The sequence below is a fragment of the Myripristis murdjan genome, chromosome 9 (assembly GCF_902150065.1).
Source record: "Myripristis murdjan chromosome 9, fMyrMur1.1, whole genome shotgun sequence".
NCBI classification, from domain to species: domain Eukaryota; kingdom Metazoa; phylum Chordata; class Actinopteri; order Holocentriformes; family Holocentridae; genus Myripristis; species Myripristis murdjan.
The window spans coordinates 59,933-72,308 of NC_043988.1; the positions used below are offsets into that span (position 1 = coordinate 59,933).

General features: G+C 42.3%; 1 protein-coding gene across 1 annotated transcript in view; it reads right to left on the reverse strand.

The window, feature by feature from the left end:
* The window catches only part of slc12a3 (solute carrier family 12 member 3), a 163,448-nt gene that overhangs the window by 27,946 nt on the left and 123,126 nt on the right, over positions 1–12,376 (reverse strand). Inside the window, exon 18 of the mRNA XM_030060541.1 lies at positions 4,159–4,262. Within this exon, the coding sequence (XP_029916401.1) occupies positions 4,159–4,262 (104 nt within the window). The remainder of the gene's footprint in view (positions 1–4,158; positions 4,263–12,376) is intronic.

Genomic DNA, 12,376 nt, shown 5'->3' on the forward strand with positions numbered 1-12,376 from the left:
TTTTTTTTTACGTATTCTATAATGACTTATTTATTATTCTTGTATAATTTAATTAAGTTGTGTACCCTCTGAATGTTACCGTGGGTGGGGGGAGTGGGGGATATCTACTTGTCAAAATGTGTTGAAATAGTGAATTGTCTAAGTTGTATTAACAAAAATGTAGAAATAAACCTTGTTCAAAAAAAAAAAAAAAAGACTGCTTATACATAATTTTGGCTTTGTGCATACACACTTTTCCTCACGAGTTGTAAGCATCTGGTACAATGCAGAAAACAGTCCACTATCATGCAGCAAAAAACTTGAATTCATGACTTACAATTCTGATTGTGAAGAAAACAAAATAAAACAAATACTTGAACGTTGTTTCAGCTCATGCCACCCCAAAAACAGTATGGACATGACAGTGACATAAACCATTTCAGATTCAGATTCATTTTATTGCATCTTCATCATATTGCATATAAGAAAGAGCAAAAATCTTAGGTCTTGCCTCCTGTCAACACCAGCAGCAGTAGTTAACAACAATAAAAAATAAAAACAATAAACATAATTAAAAAAAATAACATAAAAATAATAGCTTACCACTTAGTTAAAACATCATGTATCATTGTGTCACTGCTTGTGTTACTGGCAATGTTCTCCAACAGACAGAATAGCTCTCATTATGCACAACCATTATGCATGGCTGTGCGGCTCTTTATACCATCCATATAACTGATTCAGCACACTGACCCATTTCAGAAATGTATCAATGTAGTCTGTAGTGCTCATATCTAAACCAACATTACAAGCAGCAGCAGCAGAGTCCTGCAGGAGTCCACTTTTACAAACCAGTGTTTCACCTGAACCCGCAAAGCTCATACTGCACCCGACTGTTAACCCTAACCCTAACCCTATCTGACCAGTAATGCAAGACCAGCAACCTGACCCGTATCCGCTGTCAAACACATCACTCCACAAAACGGTTATTAAAAGCGTCATTTTTAACTTTAGCTTGGCTTAGCAGCAAGCTGCTAACAATGTCATTCTCACTGTCTTGGCCTTCAAGAATGTGATGTAAACAGTTACAGTGGTGCTTGAAAGTTTGTGAACCCCTTAGAACTTTGTATATTTCAGCATACATATGACCTAAAACTTCATCAGATTTTCAAACAAGTCCTTAGAGTAGATAAAGAGAGTCCAATTAAACAAAGGAGACAAATATATTATACCTGTTCATTTATTTACATATGAAAATGATGCAGTATTACATATCTGGGTTCGGCAAAAGTATGTGAACCCATAGGAATAGCACATACATTGAAGGTGCAAATTGAGTCGGGTGTTTTCCAATCAACTGGATAGCAATCAGGTGTGAGTGGGTGCCCTGTTTCATTTAAAGAACTGGGGACCTCAGAAAAAGAGTTGTTACTGCTCGACAAGCTGAAAAAGGTTACAAAACCATCTCTAAAGAGTTTGAACTTCATCAGTCCACAGTCAGACAGATTGTGTACAAATGGAAGAAATTTAAGACCGCAGTCACCCCCAGGAGTGGTAGACCAACAAAGATCACTCCACGAGCAACGTGTGTAATAGTCGGCGAGGTCACAAAGAATCCCAAGGTAACTTCTAAGCAACTAAAGGCTTCACTCGCATTGGCTAATGTTAATGTTCATGAGTCCACTATCAAAAGAAGACTGAACAAAAGTGGTTGCAAGGAGGAAGCCACTGCTCTCCAAAAAGAACATTGCTGCCTGTCTGAAGTATGCTCAAGATCACCTGGACAAGCCTGAAGGATACTGGAAGAATATTTTGTGGACAGATGAAACAAAAATAGAACTTTTTAGTTTAAATGAGAGGCGTTATGTTTGGAGAAAGAAAAACACCGAATTCCAGCATAAGAACCTTATGCCATCTGTGAAACATGGTGGCGGTAGTGTCATGGTTTGGGCCTGTTTTGCTGCATCTGGGCCAGGGTGACTTGCATTCATTGATAGAACAATGAATTCTGATTTATACCAACAAATTTTGAAGGAAAATGTCAGGACCTCTGTGCGTGAACTGAAACTCAAGTGAAAGCGGGTCATGCAGCAAGACAATGACCCTAAGCATACAAGTTGGTCTACCAAGAAATGGTTTAAGAAGAATTGAATTAATGTTTTGGAATGGCCAAGTCAAAGTCCTGACCTTAATCCAATAGAAATGTTGTGGAAAGACCTGAAGCGCGCAGTTCATTTGAGGAAACCCACCAGCAACTCAGAGTTGAAGCTGTTCTGTACACAGGAATGGGCTAAAATTCCTCCAAGCCGATGTGCAGGACTGATCAACAGTTACTAGAAACCTTTAGTCGCAGTTATTGCTAATATCCCTAACTTTTTGTGAGTAGTGTATATGCAATCACATATATAGACTATATACATGTCTTATGTTGTCTGAATGTTATGCATTTTTGTTTCAAGCAAAAATGTTAAGGTGGGCCCCAGGTAGGGAAGCCTTTGCTATTGATGCAGCTAATGGGGATCTTAAAAAAACAACAACCAATAAACAAACAAACAAACAAAACAAGCATCTAGACTCTGAGGAATCCAGACCCAACTGATATCAACATTTTTATCTTTTATTGTCTCTGTGTTCAGATGTTTTTTATTCTAATGGAGTCTAAACTAGGGATGGTACAATACCATTTTTTCCTTGCCGATCTAATTCCGATACTAAATTCTGCCTAAAAGCCGATACTGATCCGATACCAGCGTGCTTCTGCTGTACACTACCAACCTTACATGATATGATTGCTGTCAGCAGGTTAAACCCTTTGTAAAACATGAAAGAACATACAGAGAATGAATGCCACAGAACTGTTCATTTATTATCCAACTTAGTTGGACAGTCTAGACACTCTTAAACTGTTTTGCCAAATGGCTGACATTTTGCAACTTACCGTATTGACCCGCATAAAAGACGACCTTGATTTTAAGACAACCCCTCTTTTTCAAGACCCTTTTTTGGAAAAATACTTTTTATATGGACAAAATCTTGTTTGAATAAAAAAGTCACTGGCTGGCATCAGGGGAGCCGGCCGCGGCACCGGTCGGCATCAGGCGGGCTGGCCGCGGCACCGGTCGGCATCAGGCGGGCCGGCCGCGGCACCAGTCGGCATCAGGCAGGTCGGCCACAGCATCAGGCTTCGCAATGCTCGGCCCAGCGACTCGCTCACTTTAGCTCTGCATCACGTGGTGGTATCGGTGCATTAACGGGTGTGCTCACCGATTCCGATAAGACCAAATAAGGCTATATCGGGCACTTCCTGATACCATCCCTAGTCTAAACCCCAAACAACTGTTTGGGGTTTAGATTTCTGCTTTTTTTTATTTGACTGTCACAGTAGAAATAGACAGGAAAGGCAGGGGAGAGAGAGGGGATGACATGCAGCAAAGGACCCAAGGTTGGACGCGAACCCTGATCGCTGCGATTGGGACTGAGCCCTGGCACATGGCACGCACCCCTAAGCGGTGAGCCACCCCCCCAAACGACTGTTTACTCATAACAGAATGTATGTTTTTTACTTCCACATTAATTTCTCCTTATTTAAGCACCAGTCATACACCTCAGACATGACCAGAGATAACAAAAACTATAAGTCTGGGCAAACTGCAATGAAATTTTATTTACTTTTCACATTTTATATACTTAATACATAAACAGGGTGTCCATAGAGTCTCTTTACAATTAAACAAATTTATTACAAAAGCAAGTGAATAGACAAATCTGTGGAAATGATTACAAAATGACGAGTTGATACTGAAGGGTTTTTTTTGGCTCATTTAATAGACCTCTATATGGGCACCATTAGTTGCACAAAGTACATCAAGACGGTACTCGATTTCTTGCCATGTTCGCTGTAGCAGAGCATTATTAATGGTGGCAATGGCATCAGTGATCTTTTGCTTCAGGTCATTGATATCCAATGTGATTAAGATCTTTGATTACCACTGAATACTTAGAACAAATCTGATTAACGTATCTCATCATATCTCTATCAATTGCTTTTGTAATATATTTTTTAAATTGTAAAGAGACTTTGTGGACACCCTGTACTTAATACATTTTATAAACTATAGTCATATTCTATTGTCATATTAAATGCAGAAATGAATCTGTATTAAAACCCACTGTACTCACTGCAGTGTTCCTATGTAGCTGTGCGCTGCCTGAGGTGTGTCTCTCCAGTCTGCCTTGAAGCCCATCAGCATAACATTAGGCCTGATACGACCCAAGCCTGCCCCCTGGTGGAGAGCAAACAACACTACAATGAGATCACAAGGCTTCATAACATTTAGTTTTCCCTGTCAAATGAAAGAATACAGTACAATATCATGGAAGTTTCTGTGTGGTTTAGATGATGTAACTCAATATCTCAATAACTGTGCTATTGCTAAATTTTGCTAGGAAGTAGTATCATCTAGGTGGTGCCTCTGTGTTAGATGAAGTATCACAGCTTAATGAAAAATACATTGCCCATTATTTGACAAAGTTAGATATTGTCAGTCTGTCTGATCCAGTTGCCATGAAGTGTGGTTCATTAACCAGCTAATTTGTTCATCACTGCCCTAATTACACTCAAGTATAATGGTGATCTATACATTTATTCTTCATTTATCCTCTGTCTCTAGACACCACTAATGATTTGAAAGTGTCATAAAAGCCATAAAATGCCCAGCCAGCCTTAAAATGCCCACAAACATTTTAAGGCTGGCTTCGTTTACAGAGGTTTCATGTGGGAGATACTCAACAAAGATCACTGATTTCTTTTGGCAAAACTGGGTATAACAGGTGAGTGACTGTTTGTTATAGGCAACATAATAATGAAATATAACAACAACAATAATAATAATAACTAGACTTTGTAAAGTTTCTGAAGAAACTTCGAATGTACTTGCCACCCATGCGACCGCGTGGACATGTGGTAAACCGACAGCCCTATGCTGTTTGTTGGTTGTGTAGTTTTGATCAAGGGCTAAAAGGCAGTTACTGTGGTGCGGGTATTTTCCTGGCAGTATTTATCATCTTTGGATGGGCAGTGGGATTTCTTTGGGCAGCTGCTATGGTATATTGGGTGGTTGCTATAGTCTTCCTTATTGTTGCCAAGGTCTTGCTAAGCGGTTGCCATGCTGTTCCTGGTGGTTGCTATGCTATAGCTAGGTGGTTACTATGGTGTTCCTGATGGTTACTAAGGCCTTGCTAGGTGGTTGCTATGGTGTTCACGGTGGTTACTAGGGTGTTGCTAGGTGGTTGCTACGGTGTTCGGGGTGGTTTCTAGGGCATTGATAGGCAGTTGCTAGGGTGTTCCTGATGGTTGCTAGGGTGTTGCTAGGCAGTTGCTATGGTGTTTTGGGTGGTTGCTAAGGCGTTGCTAGGTGGTTGCTATGGTAGTTAGCATGGTTGCTATGGGGTTGCTAGGGTGTTTGGGGTCATTGCTATGGACTTACATTAGTGTTTGGGCTCAGTGCTGGGATGTATAGCAGTGCTAGTGGCCCTTCAGACAGAACAGGATAGATACAGAGGCAGGCTCTCCAAACATTCCACCATTAGTGTGTATTGCGTCTGAATTTCAGCTTCAAACTGGAATGGCGGAAAAATGGAAAGTCGGAGCAGCTTGAAAATTCACACGCTGCTTCTGCTCCACAAGACGCACGTTTTTCGCATTTGGTGCGTGGATGCAGGTCAAAAGCTCTGTGCCCCACAGCCTTGGGAAGTTTTGGTGATTGATTTCAGATGGCCCAAATTTTCCGTAAAATCGGATTTGCGAAAATTCCACAAGTCGGATTCCTTATAAAAGTAATAGCACACTTCTCCCAATCGGACCGCACATTATTCCAATTCGTTGTGTGAGCCTAAAACGAAAGCTGCGGGAGGAGTAGTGCGCCGAAAAACATACAGAACTAGAATTGTGCAGTTTCTGGGGAAACTGCGTGGGCAAGCTGGAAGAGTAACTGCAGCGCGCGGTTTCCGAGCAGAAAATAAAATGTATCATGAGAAAGGTAACGCTTTGGGCTTTCAAACTGTGTCAAAATTATTTTCCAACTCACAAAAATGAGATTCGGCGAGTTCAAAAAGTGTGTGTTTCTCCCTCTCTCCCCAGATTCTGGGTTCCAGATATAATGGGAGTCTATGCGGGAGAGAGCTGGCACTCCTGCCTCGTTAAGTGTCATCGTTTAAAAAGTTGAAGCTACTTTGCTTTTGTTTTTACATTTTTCAAAGCAGAACTAGTTTTCCTACTACTTTACCTGAATTTGTGCATGTGGAGTGAAAATTGTGGCCGGGGGGGCGAGTAGAAGACCAAAGTTCTACACGATTTTTCAGGGCTACTGCACTCTAGCCGTGATGTCACTCACTCTAGCTGACACCATTAGTGTGTATTGCGTCCGGAATTGCGACTTCAAACTGGAATTGCGGAAAAATGCAAAGTCGGACCGCCTTGAAAATTGACGCGCCGCTTCTTCTCCACAAGACGCATGTTTTTCGTATTTGGTGCATGGACGCAGGTCAAAAGCTCTGCGCCCTGGAGCCTTCTGAAGTTTGGAAAAAAAAAAAAAAAAATTGGAATTTTGAGAATTACGTGAGTCGGATTCCTTAGAAAAGTAATAGCACACTATTCCCAATCGGGCCGCACATTTTCCCAATTCATTGTGTGGGCCTAAAATGAAAGCTGTAGGAGGAGTTACGGTCCAAAAAACGTACGGAATAATAAAGAAAGAAATAAAGAAATAAAGAACTAGAGGATTGTGCAGTTTCTGGGGAAACTGCGTGGGCAAGCTGGAAGCGTAACCGCGGCGCACGGTTTCCGAGCAGAAAATAAAATGTATCATGAGAAAGGTAACGCTTTGGGCTTTCAAACGGTGTCAAAATTATTTTCCAACTCCCAAAAATGCCCGAGAAACGGCAAGTTGAAAACGTGTGTGTTTCTGCTTCTCTCCCGAGACTTTGCATTTCAGATATAATGGGAGTCTATGGGGGAGAGAGCTTGCACTCCTGCCTCGTTAAGGGTCACAGTTTAAAAAGTTGAAGCTACTTTGCTTTTGTATTTACATTTTTCAAAGCACAACTATTTTTCCTACAATTTGATGCCAAATTTATGCATGTGGAGTGAAAATTGTGGCCAGGAGAGCAAGTTAAAGACAAAAGTTTTAGGCGAATTTCAGGGCTGCTCCACTCTAGCCGCTCAGGAATGCCAAGAATGCCACTCTAGCTCAACTCCATTAGTGTGTATTGCGTCTGGAATTCCAACTTCAAACCGGAATTGCGGAAAAACGGAATGTCGGATCGGTCTGAAAATCGAAACCCTGCTTCTTCTCAATAAGACGCACGTTTTTCGTATTTGGTGCGTGGACGCAGGTCCAAAGCTGTAAGCCCTGGAGCCTTCCAAAGTTTTGGCCATTCATTTCCTATGGCCGAAATTTTCAGGAAAATGGGAATTTTGGGAATTCCGTAAGTCGGATTCCTTAGAAAAGTAATAGCACACTATTCCCAATCGGGCCGCACATTTTCCCAATTCATTGTGTGGGCCTAAAACGAAAGCTGTAGGAGGAGTTACGGTCCAAAAAAACGGACCTATAAATAAAGAAATAAAGAAATAAAGAAATAGTAGGAATAACATGAGTGTGCAAGCTGCAGCTTGCCCACTAATAATAAAAAGAAGAAATATGCAAGATTTTAAGATGTGTTGCCTTTTCAAGGCAAGCACATAATAAGAAATATGCAAGATAATAAGATGTGTTGCCTTTTCAAGGCAAGCACATAAAAAGAACTAGAGGATATAAAGTTTCTGAAGAAACTTTGATGTGCTTGCCTTGCGAGCGCCTAGACATGTGTAAACCGCCAGCCCTATGCTGTTTGTGGGCTGTGTAGTGTTGTGGCTCTTGCCCAGGCGGGGAGTTGAACCCTGGTCTCCTGCATGGCAGGCAGAGACACTATCCACTGTGCCACTGGGGCTTGTGTGGGTGGAGCCAGAAATGAGGCTCTATGAAGCACACAGCATGAGTGACAGTGCTGCTTCTGTGAAAAATCACCTAAAAGTAGTGGTCAAACAAATGCTTCTTTGTCAATGATAGTAAGTCCGAGCAGAAAATAAAATGTACCATGAGAAAGGCAAGGCTTTGGGCTTTCAAACTGTGTCAAAATTATTTTCCAACTCCAAAAAATGCCCACCTTAGAGCAAGTTGGAAAAGTGTGTCTTTCTGCTTCTCTCCCGAGACTTTGCATTCCAGATATAATGGGAGTCTATGGGGGAGAGAGCTGGCACTCCTGCCTCGTTAAGTGTCACAGTGTAAAAAGTTGAAGCTACTTTGCTTTTGTATTTACATTTTTCAAAGCACAACTATTTTTCCTACAATTTGATCCTAAATTTATGCATGTAGAGTGAAAATTGTGGCCAGCAGAGCAAGTTTAAGACAAAAGTTTTAGGCGAATTTTCAGGGCTGCTCCACTCTAGCCCTCAGGAATGCCACTCTAGCTCACGCAATACACACTAAAGTCAGAGGCGGCTCAAAAATAACTCCAAACTTAAACTGTGTTTTATGGCAAACTAAAGCAGACATGATAAATTGAAGATGACACACATAAAGTTGAACATCTGCTGAGTCATTTAAGCTTTGAATGGAGTCTGTGAGCCAAAGAATGAGGGAGCTGTGAGGCTTTGAAAATGCATGAGTGTCTGCCAATTTCCCATTCTTTTTCTATGAGGGCAAAATCGTGATTTAAATTGTGAATTATGAAAAATCCCAAAAAGACGTCAATAAGACGCACGTTTTTCGTATTTGGTGCGTGGACGCAGGTCCAAAGCTGTAAGCCCTGGAGCCTTCCAAAGTTTTGGCCATTCATTTCCTATGGCCGAAATTTTCAGGAAAATGGGAATTTTGGGAATTCCGTAAGTCGGATTCCTTAGAAAAGTAATAGCACACTATTCCCAATCGGGCCGCACATTTTCCCAATTCATTGTGTGGGCCTAAAACGAAAGCTGTAGGAGGAGTTACGGTCCAAAAAAACGGACCTATAAATAAAGAAATAAAGAAATAAAGAAATAGTAGGAATAACATGAGTGTGCAAGCTGCAGCTTGCACACTCAAGGCAAGCACATAATAAAAAGAAAAATAATAAGTATGCAAGATAAGATGTGTTGCCTTTTCAAGGCAAGCACATAACTAGAGGATTGTGCAGTTTCTGGGGAAACCGCGTGGGCAAGCTGGAAGCGTAACCGCGGCGCGCGGTTTCTGAGCAGAAAATAAAACGTATCATGAGAAAGGTAACGCTTTGGGCTTTCAAACGGTGTCAAAATTATTTTCCAACTCCCAAAAATGCCCGAGAAACGGCGAGTTGAAAACGTGTGTGTTTCTGCTTCTCTCCCGAGACTTTGCATTCCAGATATAATGGGAGTCTATGGGGGAGAGAGCTGGCACTCCTGCCTCGTTAAGGGTCACAGTTTAACGAGGCAAGCTGCAGCTGGCCCACTTATAACATGAGTGTGCAAGCTGCAGCTTGCCCACTTATAACATGAGTGTGCAAGCTGCAGCTTGCCCACTAAATAACATGAGTGTGCAAGCTGCAGCTTGCCCACTAAATAGTAGGAAGAACGTGAGTGTGCAAGCTGCCAGCTTGCCCACTAATAAAGAAATAGTAGGAAGAACATGTGTGCAAGCTGCCAGCTTGCCCACTAATTAATAAAAAAATAAAGAAATAGAAGGAAGAACGTGAGTGTGCAAGCTGCCAGCTTGCCCACTAATAAAGAAGTAGTAGGAAGAACGTGAGTGTGCAAGCTGCCAGCTTGCCCACTAATAAATAAATAAATGATGAAAGAAATAGTAGGAAGAACGCGAGTGTGCAAGTTGCCAGCTTGCCCACTAATAAATAAATAAATAGTAGGAAGAATGTGAGTGTGCAAGCTGCCAGCTTGCCCGCTAATAAAGAAATAGTAGGAAGAACATGAGTGTGCAAGCTGCCAGCTTGCCCACTAATAATAATAAAAATAATAAATATGCAGGATTTTAAGATGTGTTGCCTTTTCAAGGCAAGCACATAATAAGAAACACGCGGGATAACAATAGTGACCTCGTTCCTTCGGACCGAGGCACTAACTAGAAAATTCCACCGCGGAAATTTTGAGAGTGCCTCGGGGGCCTTCGCCGGGGGGCTGTTTCCGGGGGGTGCGCGTCTGACCTCTCTGTGTGTCTGTGTGTGGGCATGTTATAGCTCATTTCCACTATAAAGAGCCGTGCCGTGTTTGGCCTTGGAGTGTTTCCATTGCTTATGGTACCAGCGGGTCGGCGTCATAGAATTAGAGAGGCGCGCTCGTTGCCATGGAGTTATTATAGTAACAAGAGGAGCTGTCAGTTGTTAGCCTACATTAGCTTTTTGCTACTTTTTTTTAATGGTCAGGTCGGCTGGATCTGACAGGTGAGCGGCTGGTCCTGCTGCCGATCCGCCTGACACCGACTGGTGCTGCGGCCGACCCGCCTGATGCCATCATCATCATCTTCACAGATGCTCTGCCATCTGCGCTTAGTGGTCACCACTAAGCGCACCATTTCCATTTCCATTTGTAAGAAAAAGTGTAGTGGGAATGAATGCGGAACTGTGAATTTCACGGCACGGCACGGCACGGTACTATAGTGGAAAAACGCTATTAGTGTGCTCCAAAGTGTGGGAGGAGTAGCAAACCGAAAATAAAATAAAATGTACCATGAGAAAGGTAAGGCTTTGGGCTTTCAAACGGTGTCCAAATTATTTCCCAACTCCCAAAAATGTCCACCCTAGAGCGAGTTGAAAAAGTGTGTGAGCACACTGCATGAGTAAGGCACATCGCCTAAAAGTAGTGGTCAAACTACTGCTTTTTTCTCAATGACAGTGACTTCGAGTGGAAAATATAAGGTATCATGAGAAAGATAAGGCTTTGGGCTTTCAAAATGTGTCAAAATTATTTGCCAACTCCCCAAAATGCCTGAATTTCGGCGAGTTAGAAAAGTGTGTGTTTCTGCTTCTCTCCCCAGCTGGTGGGTTCCAGGTATTATGGGAGTCAATGGGAGAGAGAGCTGGCACTCCTGCCTCGTTAAGTGTCACTGTGTAAAAAGTATACGTTGCTTTGCTTTTCTATTCACATTTTTCAAACAGGGACTATTTTTCCTACTACTTTCCAAGAAATTATGCATGTGGAGGGAAATTGTGGCCACTAGAGGAAGTTTAAGACAGAGGTTGTAGGCGATTTTTCAGGGCTGCTCCACTGTAGCCCACAGGAATGCCACTCTAGCTCACGCAATACACGCCTATTCAAAAGTCAGACCTGGCTCAAAAATGACTCCAAACTTAAACTGTGTTTTATGGCAAACTAAAGCAGACATGAAAAATTGAAGATGACACACATAAAGTTGAACTTCTGCTGACCCGTTTAAGCTTTGCATGGAATCTGTGGGCCAAAGAATGAGGGAGCTGTGAGGCTTTGAAAATGCATGGGTCTCGGCCGGTTCCCCATTATTTTTCAATGAGGGCAAAATCGCGATTTTAAAATTGAATTACGAGAAATCGCAAAGTCGGATCGGTTTGAAAATCGACACACTGCTTCTTCTCCACAAGACGTACGTTTTTCCAATTTGGTGCGTGGACGCAGGTCAAAAGCTCTGCGCTCTGGAGGAGCCTTGGGAAGTTTTGGCCATTCATTGTGGATGGGTCATGTGAGCCGGTTCTTTTGGGTTTTTGTCGCCATGGTAACTCAAGTAATATACAGAAGTCATAGCACACTATTCCCGACTGAGACGCACGTTTTCATAATTATAATGTCATAGGTATCTTCGAAACTGTGGGAGGAGTAGCGATCCAAAATTTTTGCTATAATAATAAAAATAACTAGAAAATTCCAGTGCGGAAATTTTGAGAGTGCCTCTGATTTGAGCGTACTTGCCATCCTTGCGACCGCCTGGACTTGCGCTATAACAGCAGCCTTATGTTGTTTGTAGGTTGTGTAAAGTTCTGGCTCTTACCCAGGTGGGGAGTTGAACCCCGGTTTCCTGCATGGTAGGTAGAGACTTTATCCACTGTGCTACCGAGGCTTGTGTGGGCTGAGCCAGAAATGAGGCTCTATAAAGTGTGTGAGCATACAGCATGTGTGATAGGGCCACTTGGTTGAGAATAGCCTTAAAGTAGTGGTCAAACTACTGCTTTTTGCTCAATGACAGTAAGTCCGAGCAGAAAATAAAAGGTATCATGAGAAAGGTAAGGCTTTGGGCTTTCAAACTGTGTAAAAATTATTTTCCGACTCCCAAAAATGCCCACCCTGGAGCGAGTTGAAAAAGTGTGTGAGCACACAGCATGAGTAACAGTGGCACTTGGCAGAGAAGCGCCTAAAAGTAGTGGT